Source organism: Perissodus microlepis, chromosome 4, assembly GCF_051167445.1.
Source record: "Perissodus microlepis isolate ML-2025 ecotype Zambia chromosome 4, ASM5116744v1, whole genome shotgun sequence".
NCBI lineage: Eukaryota > Metazoa > Chordata > Actinopteri > Cichliformes > Cichlidae > Perissodus > Perissodus microlepis.
In genome coordinates, this window is record NC_140464.1 from 20,739,680 (window position 1) to 20,760,386 (window position 20,707).

The 20,707-nt window shown below is 40.1% G+C and overlaps 1 protein-coding gene across 2 annotated transcripts in view; it reads left to right on the forward strand.

Moving 5' to 3' along the window:
• Window positions 1-20,707, forward strand: part of grin2aa (glutamate receptor, ionotropic, N-methyl D-aspartate 2A, a) — a 166,366-nt gene that overhangs the window by 112,533 nt on the left and 33,126 nt on the right. For both annotated transcript variants that reach the window (XM_084926415.1, XM_084926413.1), the window contains 2 exons: window positions 1,874-2,302; window positions 13,257-13,371. In XM_084926415.1, coding sequence (XP_084782541.1) covers window positions 1,874-2,302; window positions 13,257-13,371 — 544 coding nt within the window. The remainder of the gene's footprint in view (window positions 1-1,873; window positions 2,303-13,256; window positions 13,372-20,707) is intronic.

The window sequence follows — 20,707 nt, forward strand, 5'->3', positions numbered from 1 at the left end:
TGTTTAATGGAGGTGAACAGTGCCTGGCTGATGAGTGGTGTATCACAGTTATTTTGACCATGGATGGTAGACGTGGTCCCTTAATCATACACACAGAAGATATAAACACATTTTAATTTAAACAAACCCCATGTTTATCTTTAAAACAACCTCTTTTGCCTCTTTTTACTTTTTTCAAAGTGTTAAACAAATCAGTTTTCCAACAGCATGGATAGACCAAACAATACTATAACATGGGCATGTCTAACTTAAAAGGATGCCCGGATATATTAACCTAAGAAATGTTAATCCAGTTACCTGCTGGTACATGCTACCAGTTTATTATTTTAAAGTGACTAAGTTATAGGTCAGAATCTCAATACTACCAAACGTCCATAATTTGTAGGCAAGAAATCAAACAATTCAGTGGGACAAGCCTGACCTGTGTGTGAACACATCTTAGTGTGTGCATTAGCCTATGTGAAATATAGTTCTAGAGGACCAGGGCGTGTATTTTCTCATCTCAGCTGAGTGCAGGTGGGTAGGTGGTCTCTCTGTGTAATCTGCAGATTAAAGGAGTTTGCATTGAGTTTTTGGTTGGGAATGTAAATGAGCTGGACCAATAGAGACCGGTGTGTTCTCCATCGTCTCAAACACAGAATATGGTGTTATCTATTTCAATTAAGGAGACCAATGCATAACTAAAGAGCATCCTGATGAAACCCCCCCAAAATTAGATGTGACTATCAACTTCTATTTACTGTTTACTTATAATACAGCATTCAGCAGCATGTACTGTGTCTTTTTCCTTGGGTGTGTATGTGTGTACTTGTCTGCATGTGGATCATTTTCTCTCTATTAGCTTTGTCATCTGGGACAAGTAACCTGTCATCACTTTGAAAAGCAAGAAGAGGCCAGGAAGTCCCAAATCACTCTCATGTTACACCACCTGTCCACCGAAGGGTCCTACACAATGGTTAACTGCCATCTTTGCCCTATCGTGTGTCACACTTTGTATTCCTCACTCTCTCTTGTGTATGTGTGTGTTTTTGTGCGTGTGTGTGTGTGTGTGTGTGTGTGAATGCGAGCATCACTCCCTAATCCTCACTCTGCCTGTTCGTAACTGCTGTCAACTTGTGATACCGCAGAAAATCGCCAGTTTATCGCACATTATGTTCTTTAATTGCGATCATAAGTGCCGTTTCCCTCTGTTTCTGCTGGTTTTTAGCCGCATGTACTGGGACCTTCTGATTCTTATTACTCGTGACATTATGAAAAAGAGCAGCCAGTCCCACTGGATGAGAGAGATGCTCTATAAATTCATAATCTTTTTTAATGAGCACTTGCTATTTCTCACTCTGACCACTTTAGCTAACTGGCTACTGAATTACAAGAAAAAAAATCTTTGGAAATTTTACATGATTGCTTTCCTTTGCTGCAGTTTCGACACTCTATAAAGTATCAGCCTCATGATTGCGCTGTGGCAAATCAATATGTATTACCCTTTTTTGTGCAAAAGGTGACAGAAGCTGCATTATGTCTTGATCACTTCACTGTTATGTTATCGCCAGTGTCACCAATTAGCCCAATGGCCACAGGCGTTGCTTTGGATGTTTATTATCAGGGCGGTGTTTTTTCACCTTGTCCTTTAACTGTGTGTAGGCTGGAACCAGCTGAGAATCATTACTGGACCAGCTTCATTCAATTTATTGTGCTTAATGTGCTCTTCCTCTGACAATGAGCACTTTACATCTATTAGAATTCACGTCGCACTTAACAGTGATATTAATTATAATGGATAATTGTAACTGCCCTTGCCAGCACCTGAGCAAAGTTAATAGTCTATTAGTTAAATATTAACATTTCACTCCTCTTCTTGTTATCCTTGCTTTAGTTTTGTGGGTTGGGACCTGCAGAATATCATCACTCTGGATGCCGTGGAGGAAGACAGCCGTTCTCAGATCATGCTGAAGAAGGTCCAGTCTCCAGTGGTCCTGCTGTACTGCTCCAAAGATGAGGCGGTGTACATCCTGGAGGAGGCTCGCTCTCTGGGCCTCACCGGATTCGGATACATCTGGATTGTGCCATCACTCACCACCGGCAACCCAGAAATAACGCCAGACGCGTTCCCGTCGGGAATGATCTCGGTGTCGTACGATGACTGGGACTACCCGCTGGAGGCCCGTGTTCGCGATGGTATAGGCATCATAACGTCAGCAGCGGCAGCCATGTTGGACGAGTACGGCGACATCCCTGAAGCCAAGACGTCCTGTTACGGCCAGATGGAGAAGACAACCAAGCTGCCTCCCAGTGCACTTCATAAGTAAGCAAAGAGTTTATTTCTTTGTTGTTGTTCTTTTGTCTGTAATGATTATTAACAAATAAAGTACGTGTGAGTCTGAGGAGCACTAATAGAACAGAAAGAGGAGCATAATAATATTGGTGTTTTTTTGATTTGTGTAATTTAAAAGCATCTGAAAAGTCCCCGAGTTAGCATGCGCGATTTTTTATGGATGACTCTTTCCCTCCAACTTCTGTTTTCACCCTTATCCTCGCTAATTAGAGAGAAGCTTTCACCGAGTTGCTGCTGAAGATTGCCATTCGAGAAAAGATGCAATTATTGGATACGAGAGCAAGGGATGGAGAGATAGAGGAAGAAGCACGGAGGAAGTGTAGGAGTTAAAAACAGAGAGGAAAAAGAGGTGAATGGAAGTCGAGAGGGGAGCTTGTGATGTAGGCAGTGAAAAAACAGGGGCAGGCAAGAAATCGAGACTGGGGGGAACAGCGGGAGGCCGTTACAAATGAGTGCTCTCCAAAATTGAAGAGCTCCTTGATGAGTCCTTCTGTTCTTTTCTCATTTATTCCACCATCTCTCATTCACTCTCTTCTACTCCCCTTCTCATGAGCTCAACCCCGCAGCAGCCAGTGGGAGATGGTGCAGGTCTTGCCAGCTCTGTCTGGCTTTCCATCTGGCAGAGGAAGGAGGGACACACACAGTCGCGCAACCCGTGTTTACATCCCAATATTGTAATTTATTTTTTTAAGATAATGATGTGTGAAATTAAAATTTGCATGTCTAAAGGGTAAAACTTGATTCTACGACGTATTTCCAGGGAGGAAAAATCTCGCCTGTCTGTGTCTACTGTTACTTATCTTGCAACTAAAACGGTTAGTCTGGGGAGCGATTTAGAAACAATTTAGCTACACATGAAGCCATATGGATGTTTGATATTTAGCAGTGTGCAGAACATTTTACCAAACACAGTAAATCAATATAATATTTCATCTGATGTAAGTGATCCAGCGTTTGAGTCGACACAGAAATCACGCCGCTGCTCTTTATCTTGGATGAATTCTTAAAACCCAACAAGAATAAGATTTTTTAGAAACAGCTGATTTAACCATCATGTCCTTATGTGCTGATGATGGCATTGGAGCAAAAGTTTGAATATTTGGCTTTGACAGAATCTCAGAGAAGGTTGCATGGCTTAGTGCAAAAACAGAATGAGGAAAAGAGCCCAGCAGCTGCTCAGCTGTAACACGGTGATGGGTTTTTTCCCTTCGTGTAACATCAGCTTTTAGAATTAAAGTTCCAATTTTCTTTCTCTGCTGGGATAATACTGGTTTAGTGCTTTGAGTTTGAAGTCTGAGATTTTTTTTATTCCCTTTGGTCAGTTCACTCTGCCATATGATGCATTTTAATTGGCTCTTTGTGGCTAGGTCACAGCAGAGCTTTCTTCTCTGCGCACCTACATCTCTACCAGTTTTTCATCATTATTGATGATGTTTCTGTCTGAATCTTCCCACACCTTCCAAATGCCACCCCGAATTTCATCTGGAGCCATAACAACCCCAAAGTCGCAGAGGTATCAGGGTAGTTACTGGTGCTGACTGGCACCAATTAACGAGCTTCCACTCAAAACAGCGGTCATTTGCAGAAGGAGTCATTAAAGTAGGACGGATTGCATCTTAACTTACAACCTGATCTATGTCTCATTTTGTCTGGAAACACAGACGCATCAAACAGAATCACCAAACATCAAGAGCCAGCTGACGTTGTTCCCAGCGTGCTCTGCTGCCTAAGGTTGTTACCCAGGTGATCAGTGTCCACAGATGGCACTGTAGTGGGTGAGAGAACTCAGCCAATAGGGCTCTGAGGCCAGAACAAGAGAAAACACGATTGGTTAAAGGTAGGTCAGGGCGATGGCAAGTGTGGGTTGTTGGACCATCATCAGCTGTCAGGGAAGACATGAAGACACGGTCAGCTCACAGACATGCAAGTACACAGATGCACGCACAGAGAGGTGAGCAGATGGGATGTAAGTGCAAATATACAGTATGTGGGACATATTGCAGTATTTTCCTTTAGGCACAGTATTTATCCCAGTCTTTCAGGAGGTGTGTTTTTGTAAGCAAGATGTCAATAATGGTATTATTATCTTATGAGCATCTGGCTAGTGTTCATCTTGAGATTTATTGTTTGTTTGCTTGAGCACCTCTCAGACTCCACTGTGGTTTGTCACAACAATTAGATTTAAAGCAGATGCTCCTTCCAGTCCTAAGTGTGCCAGAAACCATTTCATAATTGAAAGTAACTTGTTTTGATGGGAATATTATTAATAGTTATTGCTGAATTTACAAAAAATAAATAAATAAATAAATCCTTCACTCAGTGGCTACTACTATAGCTACTATACTATACTACTATAGCTTCGGGCCTTTAGTGAAGTTTTACCTCAGTCACTTTGCTCGTGTCAGCCGTGATGATAAATCCACTGTGACATATCCAAGATGAATATGGTGTGCCAAGTAATAAAAAATAAAATTAAATAAAAACAGGAGACAAATGACCAACTAAGAGCGCTGGCCAACGCAGCAATCAGACCGAGTGACAACCTGTACTCCGTATAAAATACGGCGCGTGCACATGTGCTCGTGCGCGTGCAAGCGCATGTTAGAAACAAGAGAAATATCCCCCCTTAAGAGAATGTTCTGTCATGACAGATTTACAGTGTGCTGCTCACCTTCCTGTGGAGAACAGTGTGCCTTAAAAGACTTTAGCACTTATTTATCAGTGTGTTAGTGTGTGTGTGTGTGGAAAAGGCGTGGTGCCGGTAGTTTGTTCTGACAGGTAATTTCGGGCTCTAGCCGTGATATATGGGGGTCAAAATTCAGAAAACACATTTTTTTTCGCAGATGCACATTACACACACAAACTTAGTCCTGGGGCAGCTGTCATTTCAGCGGTGCAAAGACAAACGCTTGCTCAACAGCGCTACACAATGCGATTTTTTGTAACCTGTCCTTTCTGGCATTTTTCTGTACGACACAGACACATAAAATGAGGCATTTTTTCTTAAAATATGTACATTTTCATAATTATAAATCTGAGAACTGGATAAAAACTGGTTTAAAAGTTTAAAGTGTTTAAAAGGTTTTGAATATTGAAGATTTCTTAATCATTCTATACATATTCCAAAAAACCCCCAAAAAAAAACCAAACAACATTTTTAAAAAACATTTTCCAGATATTTAAATTCAGGAACAAACAAATAAATTTATGTCCTTCAGATATCCTTGGGTTTTTTTTTTTTTTACATGCAAAAAATGCAACATCACTGACTGACTAACATGGACATTTTATCTATTTATTTAGATTTTTTAGGATTTAGCTTCATATTTGCACTAATTTGCATAAATGTCCACTAGGAGAACTATTTTAAAATAACGTCAGTGTGCATGGAAAAAATGGCAACAGAAAAAATGGTTTTGCCTGTAGTTCTTCTTCATGTGTGCTGTACCAAACCGTTTAGTGTATTTATCATTTTAGAACGTTAGAGATCTAACATGTTTTTTTGTCTTTTTAGAGAATGGAGACCGTCATGCCCCAGAGTCTCAACATGCCCGTCAATCCACGGCTCATACATAATACATTACCGCATAATCACTTGCTAACGACACCTATGGGCGTTTGTGTATTAATAAATGTAAATGTAAATGTTTGCAGGTCCCTTGTGGGATGTGAAATGCACCAAGTGATCTCAGAACTAATCGTGTATTTAGGGGTAAGATTCCTAAACAATGAGTAAAACACTACAGTGGATTTGATTCTATAATGAAACTGCTCTTATACTATTACTGTATAAGCAGGCAAAACATTAAAAAAAAGAAATCTTTTATTTAGTCAGCTATTCTAGTGAATTCACACTATGTAAAAAAAATGAATGTAGTTGAATTTGTTCCTCAAAAAAGCTGTTGTTACTACATTTACATGTGGATGATTTATGGGTATAATTAAGCATTTTCACATTCACAAAAACGGCTGTTTTAGGCCTCGCACCACTGTTATCAGCTTTCAAATAGGCAAATAAAACTTCACACAAAGGTAGAAGATGTGTGTCTGTATGTGAGTACAGTGGTTATGGCTTAAACATTGATGGTGTGAGGTGACTATGAAGCGTCTCTCCATTTCGAATCTAAAACAACAGACTGATTGTAGGTCGAGTGCCTGATACTTCAAATGAAGTGTTCATTAGGCAGCAGTGGGTGTGCACTTTAAACGAGCTGTGAGAAAATCAGTTTTCCAACAGGCTGATCGTGGAGCTCAGATAGTTATCATCTTTTTCTGTTTTTGTTTTGGAGAATTAAAGCGAACAGTATAGTCGTCCCAACTTTCAACATTAAAGAAGTACTTAAAGCTGAGGACATAAAAGAGGTTTTAAGTTTAACTTTTAACTGAAAGGCTAATCGACTTAGCTTCAGCTAAACGACTGCCCTGTCGTTTGTTGCTCTAAGAAATATAAATGTTTCCTTGGCACTGAATTTTTAAAATGTTTTAGATGTTTTCACATATTTTAACAGGACATCTGGCTTCTTCTTTGTAGAGCAGAACAGTTGTTTGACACAAGGAACAAAATCAGTTTTACTTACTACCCACGTTTTTCCGTTGCTCATTCACACAACTCTCAGCCAATCACGTGGCAGCTTGTTGCATTTAAGCACGTAGACATTGTCAAGATGACCTGCTGAAGTTTAACCCGAGCATCAGAATGGGGAAGAAAGGTAATTTAAGGATCTGAATGTGGCTTGGTTGTTGACAGCGGTGGGAAGAAACCAAGTACAAATACTTTGTTACTGTATTCAGAGGTCAGAGGTGAGGAGCCAGACTTCCTTGAGCTGACAAAGAGCAACTGACATAACAAAAAAGTAACTTAAACAATCACGTGTCACAACCAAGGATGCAGAAGAGCATCTCTAAATGCACAGCACACGAAACTTTGAAGCAGCTGGGCTGTAGCAGCAGCTACACCGGATGTTGCTAGTATATGAACACGTATATTTTGTTTTGTGGAGCAAAAGAAACCATTTCATGATGCAGGTATTATTGTTTACATTATAATATTATTTTATGCCACCTAAACTCATGCAGCCGAAATTCACACACATACAAACCCATCTTGGCACAAGGAAGTGGATGCTAAATAGCATGTACTTCCCCTCCTGTAGCTATTCTTCTTGTCAGACTTAACACCTGCCACCTGAGGCTGAGTGTGTGTTTTCAAATGACTACCCACCCTTGGGTCCTTTTAAAGGCCCTCAATCATCAGCCCTTATCTTTTTTTCAGATTTCCTCCGCTGTCTCTCACAGGGCATATCTCTTGTGTGTGTACTTCACAGGTCACAAGTACCCTGACAGTATACATCCTTGCTCTGACTGGTCCCTGTCTCTATCTTGAACACGTTCAGTGTTTTATAGTTCATCGTATAGTATAGTCTACTTAATTAAAGCTAAAATAGATAAAAGTTAATGTCTTACCACACGGGAGACAATCCAGAACCACTCAAAATACATTTGTTTTTGAGTGTTTTAGTCTTTGTCAAGAGAACTTTGGCAGTTCAGGGCACAGTGCTGTCATCAGAAAATCCAGACGACCTGGACGGTGGGCTTGGAACAATGTTACCATTTTACTTAGAACGTCGTTGTTGTTGTTGTTAATGGTGACACAGTTAATGTTCTTTTTCTCCCTGATTAACCAAACGGTTAAGAAAAACAGCAGTAGGAGTGTTGAGAATATTAAACACTTGCAGCTTTAATGCAGTGTGTGCTCTTATTTTTCTCTTGCAGAGTACTTGTAGTCTTGTTAACTCTGCTGCAGTAACAGCAGAAAAAAACACCCTCACCTCCACTCATGACAACACCCCTCCATTCCAAAAGAAGCTTAAAAGTAACTCTATACATTTTTCATGAGAGTCTATCAAGGGTTACTCCTCTTCCTCTCTCTTAGTTCTCTGATAATGATTTCCCTCAGTCTCATATTTAAAGTCTTTTTTTTTTTTTGAGGAGTGGGAGTTGGGGGGGATTGCATCATCCCTGCTGTTTCTCTACTTCCTCGCCCTATTCTGCCCCCTTTGGCCAGGTAATTGCCTGTGTTCCTGAGTGTCTGCAGGGATGTTTACTCTGGGGGAGGGGGGGTTGTTGAGGGTCATTTTGCAGCATACACACTTCAGTCTGTGTCCGTATCCTAGCAACGCACTATCAGGTCCACCTGTTCGATGGCCGTCAGCCCAAATATACTTGCAAACATACACACACAATCCAGTCCTTCCTTCTTTTCATCCTGTTTAGCATGTTCATATTTGTCTATATATAACATAACAGCTTGGCTAATTTTACATATGACTCTTACAGCAGATCCACACACACAGCTATTGTGTCTTGCTTTTTTTAATTGCTATCATTAGAGGTTCAGAGTTATGATGAAGTGCTGACACATCACGTTGAAAACAGCCTACAATATTCCCAGTAAAAAGCTTTTGTGAGAATCACAAAAACGAGCTTCATTTTAGCTTCACCCTTAAGAGAAAGTTTAGCCGGGGTAGAGGAGCCATTCTTTAAACACGTGAGAGTGCTTCCTTTTTTTCACACAGATGGTTTCAAAGTGTAGAATGGACTGGTATCTAAAAAAAGCAGCCTGGGCTCTGGTACTGCTCCCAGCACCTCATTCTCTCCTGGTAGTCGCGCATAATTGGGTCGAGCGCAGCACTGCGTGTCCAATCAAATGGCTTAATACTACTCACCTGGTTGCTTGCAGGCCAATCAGATAATTTTAATCACAAAGCCCACTCAATCCCCTTATCTCTGGCTGATTTCATCTGGGCATTGAGTTGTGTTTGTGTGCATGTGTGCATGCGTGTATGTGTGTGTGTCATCAGCAGCAATTTAAGGGGGCATGTTGGTATCAGGAAATGTCACCACCAAAGCACAGATATTAAACTACCTCTTCACAATTACTTTTGTCATCCTTGTGACGTATTGATTTTTTTTCTTAGTTGCTAGCCTTTGAAATAGATTAGTGTAGTAGTGAGTACATAAATAATAAAAAATCTATTTAATTAACTAAAAGCTAAGCTGTAAATTGGCAGTCACAGTCATATCTGGCAGATTATGTGGTGGTTGCTGTTATCTGCAGCATGAAAGCTGCATGGTGGAGGCCTCCTGATACTACATGAGCTTAGATGTCTTGAGCAGAAAGTCCCTGGTTCAATTACTGGCTTGCTGAACCGTCTTCTTGCTTCTTCCCCATATTTTCTGTCACTCCCCTGATAGCTGATGTCTAATAGTCCATAAAGTAATAAATGCTTTTCTTTTTTCTTGTGTCTTTTTTTGTTTGTTTTTTGTTTTTTTGTTGTTGTTTTTTTTACATAAAATAGGTATTGCACAAGATTTTATGTAAATAAAAAAAGACATTGTTTAATACTAGAATTTTAAACTCAGAAAATAAGTGCCATTTTTGAGCTAATGGAAAAAATTGAAATGTATTATTCTTTTTTATTTTTTATAAAGACAAAAAAAAGGACAATACTTTACCCTATATTTTTACAGGAGTTGGTAAGATAGATTTCCACTTCATCCTGGGACTTTAAGGCAAACATACAGGCACAAATAATTATGTTATCCTGTTAAATTAACTCTTTTAACCTCCATCCATGTTGTTTAACTAAATTAATTGCAGTTCTTTGAAAAAATGAAAACTTTAAATCAGCAGGGCACTGCTTCACTTTTACATTTCGATGCATTTCTGTTAATTAAAACTTCTTTAATTAAATAAGGTGTTTAAATGAGGTGTGGATGGACTTGGTGTGTCCTAGAAGCTAAACATAAAGTCTTTAACTTTGCTCATTGTAGCTTAGTGACAGATGTGAATAAAAGCGATAATATATCTTTTGTCTAGTGAGTTAACCATTTTCCAGAAACCTCGATTACTCACCGTGTGTACTGGAAACAATCTTTGGTGATTGTTTTGGTGGGTTCAGGTGTGTCTTAGTGAACTGGATGGATGAGATTAAAATTTGATAAACTGTGCATTTCGTTGCCCTGTACCTGTGACATGTGCAATGACAATAAAGTTGAATTCTATTCTATTCTATTCTATTCTAGCCGTCTACTAATGTTACAGATGAATAGGACTGATCATGTTTGTTGCCTAGCAACAACATTAACTTAAATTATTTTATTATTAACATACCTCCTACATTATTGGTAACATAATAGACAGGTAATTTAGCTGTCAGATAATTGTTAACACCCATCCATTAACCTATCTTCCATTTATCCGAACAGATCTGAGATTGACAACAGTCAACACAACAATGCTAACCATTGCGCCGCCATGCTGCCTATATTTCAGTGGCTAATGTTAACGTGCCCCTCAGACAATTTAATATTTGTTACAAATGTTGGTACTACAACCCAAAATTAGTGACCGAGCCCGTAGGAAGTCTTTTTGCAATGACACCTCATATCATCTTGGGGCCTTCAGAGGTTTTAATGCAGGTTTTTAGGCACTTCTGGATTGGCTTCATTTTTCTGATCCAGAAGCTGCATCTGTGTTTTACACTCCCTATCTGCAAAGGTGTTGTGTGGAGTTGTGTGTTAACCGGACGGAGCAAATACGTCACCGCTGGTGTCGATACTATTGCAAATCTGTAGCTAATCCAACAATTCAGTTGAACCTAAATAAATAAACAATCACTTTCCAATAAAAGATTGTAAAATAAACAGTTTTACACATGCAGGTTGTTAAAAAGATTTCTTCATTTATTTATTTTTTGGTCCAACTCACACAAATACTTGTTTTAATAGTTTTCTGGCCATTTTTACCCTTCAGCACGTCACTGCACAATGCCCTACACAGCTTGAAAGAGCTCACCTGCAGCAATCCACTGTGAGTTTTCAACGACACATCAAGTGGGTCCGTGCTCCATTTAGGAGTTCTTTCACCCGCCTGGCCCCCCAGAATGGAATAAAGGTGAAAGAAAAGAGCAGCCATCTCTGTCGTGTTGTACCAGAGCGCTGACAGAAGGAGTGAGGGAGACAGAGTGAGGAAGGACAGCCATGATTAATGTAGAGGCTGTGTGGACCCAAGAATATCTTCCCACTGCCCTCCATCTTAGCTAATGTGACCTGCCATATAGGTCACTCATTACAGTGTATGCGTACGTGTGTGGTGTGTTAGAATGGACCGACTAAGGCTTTAGGTGCTGTAATTTCTCACTTTTTCTTTGCTATCTCCCTACTCATATATCTCTATTTATACATATATATATATTAACTGAGCCAACCCTGGTAGAAGAGAGTAACTAAACTGTTTGTAGCTGAACTAAATAATGCCCAGCCATCTGCACTAATAGATGCATCTACTTAGCTGAGGAAGAAAATTGTGGCCAAACTCAAGGCAGCCACACAACCGAGGGCACGACTTCTCCTTTCTCACCACAGGAAATGCTTGCAAATGTGAACACACCTGTACTCAACATCCCCACTACCAGTATCAATAAAAGCAATGATCTCTTATATGCTACTGCCACAGAAATACTTGGGTCCAAAAATGACAAATACATATAGAGAAAGCCCCCCCCCCCCCGTGTGGAAAAGAAGGCTGTAACGGAAATCAGGGAGATCTGGAATGATGTTTGTGCACTAACAAAAGTCCAGAAGGTTTTGTGAGAGACAGACAAGAGCTCTCTAGGGTGTACTCTTAGCTACAAAGGAACCATACTATGATGGCAGACACTGAGCTATCCTGGAAGACAATCTTAGACAATGAGATGGCACAGAGCACCAACACCAAGTGGATGGTGTACCTAAGAGCAGACCACAGCAATCTCCCAGACACAACCCCCTCTCTTACATGGATGATATTAAGGTATATACTGGGAGAGAGCGAGACTTCATTGATGCACCTCACCAGGCTCTACAGTGAGGACATCAGGCTGTTAAATGAACTGGAATAACATCCCAATGTGGAGAAAGAGACTTTATTGGAGGCTTTGCAAAGATGCCTTGGAGACAGTCCAGTATATAGTACCAAGATGGAAGATGGAAGCTGGAACAACATAAACCGAGAGACACTACCAAGTGGCTGGGATAGCGTACAGGAACATCTGTGCCACATATGGATTAGAAGTCCCCAATTCCCGATGGGAGACACCACTGAAGGTAGTTGAGAACAACAAGGCTAAGGTCCCGTGGGATTTTGAGTTCCAGAAAGACAAGCAGCTGCTGGCCAACCAACCAGACATAGTGGTGGTTGAAAAGGAGCAGAAGATGTAGCAGCCCCGGCAGACAGCAACATCACAAAGAAGGAGCACAAGGAAATAGAGAAAGGCCAGGGGCTGAGGGAACAACTGGAGCAAAAGTGGAGGTCAAAATTGGAGCTTTAGGAGCTGTAAACCAGAGAGTGGCTTCAGCAGATTCCAGGCACAACATCAGGGATCTCTATTTAAAAGAGTGCAGTCCTGGGAAAAGCTAAGATACTGCACACAACCCTCAAATTCCCGGGACACCAAGTTTGAGGAACACGCACACATACCGTCCCGCCATATATATATATATATATATATATATATATATATATATATATATATGTGTGTGTGTGTGTGTGTGTGTGTGTATGACATATGGTTTTCATTTATGCTTCGACTGTTCAGTTTCTTTAGTTCTAAAATACAATCATAATCCAGTCCATAATGATCAAATGTGACTTTATAACTTTCACTACAAGAGCCTGAATATTGCAGAAAGGTAATAATAATAATAGTAGATTGCAAATGGAATATTTCACATGCTAATGTAATTCAATTTCCTTTTCTCTTTTTCTCACAAAATCACTCATTTCATTTCTTTTGTTAATAACTGGTTTTTCCCATAACCCCCCCCATCTCTTTGACCACCCTTTGCCCCACTATATCTCATCCTCTGCTCCTTTCATTCTCAGATACATGATGAATGTGACGTGGGATGGCAGAGACTTGTCCTTCACAGAAGACGGCTACCAGGAAAACCCAAAGCTGGTGGTCATTGTTCTTAACAAGGAGAGAGAGTGGGAGAAGGTAGGATCTATATCTAAAGAATCCTGCACTGAAAAGCTTTCACTTCTTTGAAAAAGAATATGAGTTTGGGGGGAAAAAAATGTCTCTAGGGACATTTTAGCGGTGCTCCAGAAGCCAGACAGCCAGCCCGATTCCTTATTTAATAACCACCATAGTTTTCAGCTTTGCTGAGCATTTTAATATGATAAACTTGCATTAGGTAACACAGTGTGCCATCAGATTGTCATGGTTGCTGAAAACAGGTAGTCTTGATTTATAATGATTTGTTCCACATGTTCAATAAATACGCATTTCTTAAATCTTAAATAAAATAAGGGCATTTCCAATTGTCCTTATTTTTTCCTTGACTAAAAGCTTAAAAGGTCATTATTAAAAGAAGAAGAAGCTTGTTTTTGTTGCTCCCCTGTTTGTGGGAGGGTCACAACAGTGGATGGATCTAAATATTGGAGTTGGCAGATTTTTATATCAGAGTCCTTCTAGGAATTTGTACCTGTTTTGGGTCTCAAACTCGGGATCTTTGGCAAACGTGTTAATTGCTTGACTAAAGTCACTCAGTAGGACTTAAATCAAAATGAAAGAAAATGACATTCAGCCACCATCTTTGACTTAGAGGTCGCCGCTGAGACATGCAACACGAAAACAAAACCAGCCACGAGCACAGTATTGAAAATGCCACCTATGTGTCATCATACAGCACTCAGTTGATCAATGAGCTCATTTACTGAGGAGGTTATGGATTACTGTAACTGGTTAATGTTAGGTGGCTTCTATAAAGAATGGCCACTATGAAAGGGTGAGCATTCGTGCCATTTTAATGGACTTTAAATGGCAGTCATGTATCTTTATACCTACATCTGACTCCCTGGTACTTACTTAAATACCTCATATTTAATGCCCCCATAGCTCATACGTTAGAATGGGTGAGACTGAGAGGACAAGTTTGGGAGAAGGACGGGGAAACAAGAGAGGAATTGGAGGGAATTGTAAAGGGAAGATGGATAATTTTGTGTTTTATGGTCATTTTCTTTTCTTTGCATTGATTTGATTTTGTCACTCCCTGTGCATGTGTCTCCTCACACTCTTCATTCTCCTCTTTACGGCTGTTTGCCACCTTTGATCTTCTTTCCCTTCTTCTTTACCTCATCTGTCCTCTTCCATCTTCTCTCACCTCCCCTCCTTTCCTTTCATCACCAGTTCAGATCATTTGTAGACTCTGGTGTTGTTTTTCTCCCCTCTGATAGGGCCTCAAAACACAGCTGAGACCTCTGATACCGGAGGGTGGCGCGGGTTCACGTGCATGCACGTGTGTATTTTGACTCGTCAACACTGGCTACTGACAGAAACACTTTTCGGGAGACTCGTGCAGCAACGAATGCAATTGTCATTCAAGTCAGACCCATGCGTATATGTGTGTGTCTGTGACTTACAGTTTGCAGTTCAGTTTGCCGCAATCTGCAGAGTCTCCACCCGATCTTTGAGACTAGCTGTTTCATATTTCATATCTACACACACACAAACACAGACGCATGCATGCAAAAGACCTTTTGTTGATGTGCAGAGGAGAGGCAGAGTGTGGTGTTTTTAATACAGAGCCTGGGAAATTGATCAGCACCACATGGTACTGTGGTTCAGAGAAAGCAACAGAAAGCAAGAGACACACCGAGACCCAAAGTGGAAACATAATTGGGAGCTTCTCTCTTTCTTTCTCTTTCTGTCTCCCTCTCTTTCTCTCACACACACACACACATTTTCTCTCTCTGGTGCTGCTGTCCCACCCATGCGCCAGAAAGCAGCGGCACACAGAGAGAGACCTGCGATGATCAAGAGGTAAAAATTCAGTAACTGCACTAAAATATGGATATGCACTAAAAATATAAAATGTGTCCCCCTGAGGCACAGGAGAGACAGGGAGAGGAGTGCTGTATGGAACGGTATCAAGACGAACAAGAGACAGAGACAGATGGGAGGGAATATTGAGAGCAAATGATCGCAAGAAATGGAGACCAAAAGAGAGAGAAAGAGTAAAGGAAAGAAGCAAAAGGAGGAGAGGAAAGGTATAAATGAGCCACCAGCATGTGTATGAGTTCCCTTTTTTTGAGCACACCTGCTCCTCGCTGCAGCGCACACCCACATTGGTTAGATGATGTGTCTTTTCCTTTTTTTTTCTTTAAGTTTCGAGAAGAGCTACCTTTAAAGTCATTGCACCTGTGTGGTTAGATGTGCGTGTGGTGTTTGGGTTTATTTATTTACTAAGGGTTATGTAACTATCTGTGAATAACTATTTAATTCAAATGAAGCACATTTTGCAGGAAGTCATGGGGGTATATTTGCCTAGATAATGAGGATGGAGCTTATATGGAGTTTTTTGGGGGGATTTGCGTCAGAGCTTTAGACAAAGAAAAAACAAAGTCTTGGTTGACTAAAATGGTTCCAGTTTTTCAACTAATCAGTTTGTCCTAAGGGGAAAAAAAATAATTTAAAAAGTGTACTCGATGCTGTTTACCCACTAGCAATATTAGGCTAAATTAATTACAAGTAAAACTTAAAAGCTAGTGTTTTCTGCATATTAAGTAATCTTAAACTGGTTCTTTTAGTCTGAAATGATATCAGCAAATTTGGAACCAACCAGAAAGGACTTGCCATATTCATATACAGTAGTACAGTTTGTGTAGTACTGTCTTGTGTCACCCCTCATTTTGCTTCCAAGGAGCCAGACTCGGATCATGTGATCTGGAGCAATCCGGTTGTTAAGTGATGATGTATTAACCCTGCTTCCAGGTCCAAACTACGCTGCGTTAATTAATGCTGTTGTCGTTTTGGCATGTTTTAATGCTTTGTATCTTTTTCTATTTAATCTAAACGAGCCCCTAAAAATAGTCAGTGATCACTGTCGGCCTCTCTGGGTTTTTATTACGACTATTCAAAGCTCTTTAAGGTTTTTAAAACCCTACGATGTAACTACAGCCCATCAGCGAACAGTTTGCCAGGCAACAAATATTTGAACGGGACAGAAAAGAATCACTCTGAGGCTAAAAAAAGATTTGAATGGGTACATGGACATTCTTTGGATATTTGCTGTTTCTTCTCTCATTTTCAGTCCAGTCCTTGTACCTGATCAATTTGAGAGGAGTTGTGTGTTTGTGTTTTTGTTGATTTATGAATAATTCAAGCATGAAAAGCCACCTAATTCAAGGGATGAATGAGAGCTGTGTCTAAAGAGCTTATATGTCATTATTTGGTATCAGCACATTTATTCTTCCTCATAGTTTGAACTCTTAGGCAACTGTCTTGTAATTTCTTTAAGTAGCCTTCAGGAATGGTCCTCCAGGCTTATTAAAGGACACTCAAAGCTCTTCTTTAGATGATCCCACACTGCTTCAATAATGTTGATGTCCGGTCTCTGAGGAGGTATTTTCTGCATATTCTTCTGCATATCCCGAACACCACTGGCTGAAATGAAGCCCCAAATGATGACACGACCTCCACTATGCTTTATAGATGGCCGTAGATACTCAGTGTTTTGTGCCTGTCACTGTTGTTCTCCACTTCTCCAGTTTCCTCCAATTTTATTTATTTATTGAATTTTTTAATTTTTATTTTTAAGAACAAGGTACACTAATTGTTCTTTAAGAATCACCTTGTTGGTGTAAAAATACTACTTAATGCCTGTCAACCTGTGTTATCTTTGACATTCATGGACTCAACTAAATAAATGACAAATTATTTGCTTTTGTGACAGGCTACAAGTAACAAAGTGCTTAAAGCTAAAATGTAAAATTATTTATGTAGACACAAAATTGGTTCATGCCTGGAGTTAGGTGCCTTTACCTGAATAATTCATAGGGCAAAAACAAAAGCACTTTGTTCTGAAAATGGTCAAGTAAAAAGTCTGGACTGAGAACTGTTGGTCTAGAGCACTTTAAAAATGTCTGGCCTCTTGAATACTAGTGTATAACTTTATAATTGCTTCATAACTAGTTTAACACATATAAGTAGGGATGGGTATCGTTTAGGTTTTATCCGATACCGGTGCCAAACTGGTACTTTTGAAACGGTGCCGGTGCTTAAACGGTGCTCAAACTGGTGCTTAAAGAATGGAGAACACAAAATTGATCCTAAAACCTCTCATGTTCAGCTGTTTTTTTTGTAAAAAGATAACAATGTTAGCCTTTTCTGCAGCTATAGGGCATATATGGTATCACTCTTGGCTGGAAGCAGTGCTTAAACAATGGAAAAAACACCAACTTTGTCCAAAAACCTCTCATGTTTAACTGTTTTCCACTTTTTCTTTGGTCATTTTAGCCTTTTTAGCCAGGGTGAAGGGAGTATCTGCCATCAAACAAGAAGACAGCCGCATGTAGCTACGACTGTGTTTGCTAGTTCACCTTACATGCATTAATGTAATAACGTTTTTAGCCTACTCAACGTAAATTATACATGAACAACATTAAGCTACTCACGCAGAGAAGAACGGCTGCTGCTGCCATCATCATCCTCATCATTTCTGCTACACTGGCAGGGCTAGGGGCCAGGACTCTCCTCTTTGGGTTCTTGGGGGATGTTGCTAACTCCGGGTCCGATAACAGGCACCACACCCGCAGTAGATGTGCTCGGTGTGAGGTCTCGCAGCAATCTATCGAATACGGCGCATTTCTCGGCTTTTAAAAAAAACGCTATGCGTCGCCGGGTGTTTCATCGGATTTGAGGTTTTACCTCCTTTGACAGTATCACAGTATCACCTTAAAGCACTTGTTGCAGGCTGCTGACTTTGCATATTTTGCTGTGAAGTACAGCCAGACTTTAGACCACTTCGCTTTGGGCATTTTTAATCTGTAGCTCTGCTCTAAAAGAACGTACGTACCTGGACCCGCCTACTATCCTCGGAAACGTAAAATGATTGGCTAGAATTCAAAGTGTATCACAGCTCAGGAAAAAAAAGCACCGAAATAAAGCACCGAAATGTGCGCTGTTTTTCGGTCTGCTTACTACCGTTTATGTCAGAACCGGTGTCATTATGGCACCAGATACCGGTACCCATCCCTACATATAAGTAACGCGATTCATCACAGGGTGTTAAAATATTTATGTCACTTAATATGAATTTGAAAAAATGTCTAAAACACAACATCTATAAAGAGATATTTTACATTTCATTCTACAAATATGAATCTGAATTTATAACCTTATTACTCTTGCTAAGCAGGTTCTTTGTGAATGACTTTAACTTTTTCATGTTCTGCCTGATGCGATTTGATCAAATAAAACTAGGCATTCATCACAAATTAGCTAAAATCACAGTAAATAGAACATTTAAATAATTAAAGTTACCATTTACTAGTTACATTTTTTCCTAATTGTTTAATTTTGAAACATTCAAAGTCTAAAAATATTAACTGCTTCAAACTACTGTTCATTCAACAGATGCAACAAATGGAAAACATAATCCTTACTTACTACTTATCCAAATCTAGATCCATGCACCTCTTATTTGATCAAAATATATTACATTTTCTGTTTGTATATTGCCCTTTTCTTATTTATGAAAGTCTACAGCATTGTAATTGTTTGCTGTATTAAAGCATGACTTCATCAACAGCACGAGAAAAGTGTATTTACCGATCAGAACCAGGATGTTATATTTTATTCCTGCTGAGTCGATGGAGTGCGTAAACTGCTTCAGGAACTGCTGTGGCGTTAGCAGCCAGTTCACAAAATAATTATTACAGACAGCATGGGATTTGTGCTTGGAGAATCACAATATGGAGAGCAGACGCACAGAAAAGCCCACGTGCATGCACCCACACTTGCAAGTCGACACACAAACACGCACATGCGTCTTATTCAGGCGTCGCTATTCTCTGAGCCTTTGTGAAAGAGCTTCACTTTAAAGAAATATGTCTAAATTAATGGATTCCATTTCTTTTCGATTTTCCACTCTTTCATCCTCTTTCTCTATGCCCTCATTTTTCGCGCACAAACGGCGGCGTGCTCGTGCACCCGCACGCATGCACACATTCGGAGCAAGCGTAGGGTGTAGGAGAGGGAGAGCAGAATCCATTTTCCTGACATAATTTTGTCTGACAGGAGTGACAGATACTATTTTATGACTGAATGGGTTTCTCCATGCTATTAGGAACTCATTCTCCCATAATGCAACTTGCCACAACGATAACTCTCCCCATGAGACTGGCACAGAGAATGTGCTTGGTGTAAAAGCCATGACCCCGGTTTTACTTTATTCTTTTATCATACTCTATCTGTTATTCATCCAGGTACTGGTTTATTATAGCCCTTGAATATGTGTGTGTGTGTGTGTGTGTAGGTTTGTGTGGGCAGAAAAAGTGTAACACAAAGAGACAAATATGAAACGAATGAAATGAAGAAAAAGACATGTTGGTACAAAGAGCAAGACCTTTAAAGAAACAAAGATAAAGAAAGATGATGATGGAATAGAAAGAACAACAAAGCGGAACAAGTGTGAAATGACAAAAGAAGGACTGGTAGATGAAACAAGGGCTTTAAGAAAAAAGTATACAAAGAAGTATACACAACACTTCAGGGACAGAGTGTCATCCCGCCACCAAGTGGCTCTAAATCTATTTCATAGTGATGATGCGATAGGATTGCCGGCGTGGATTGTTATAATGCTGTAATCCCACAGGCTTTAAGATTGTAACACACACATACACAAACATGTGCACTGCTTTCCATGAACAGCATCTGCACAATATTTGGTATTAGATGTGGGTAGATTCAGCATTTTGCTCTCTGACCAGTCGATAGAGAGTATCTTCCTACCTCTATGGGAATTAATTTATAGCCCCTCTTTCTTTAATTGGAAAGAAAGAGCGATTGGGAGGAAGAGGGAAGAGGGAAGAGGAGAACAGCAGGACAGGAAATCAGAGGAGTTGCTGAAGTCAGCTTCTTCTTTCCCTCCTCCTCTTCTTTTCCCTCTCATTTTCTGAGCAGTGCATTTATCACGCTTCTTAGTTTATTGACTCATCCAACCAAATCAGGACTACTCTTCAAAGATGATATTAATGGCTGTACAGGTCAAACAGGATTTAGTTGTACAAACAGGAGAGAGGATAAGAAAATTAACTCGGTAGGAGGGATCTCCATCCATCCATCCATCCATCCAACCATCTATCCATCTGGGCCCATGTTCTAGTAATTCAATGCATTTCAATTTTATTTTTGTAGTGCCAAATCACAACAACAGTTGCCTCATGACGTTAGCAGTAGGCAGTAGTCGAAGCAGAAATGCCTAAACCTCCTCTTTCAAATCAGGACCACCTACTTCAACTCTTCTGGCAGGACATGAAGGTGCTCCCAA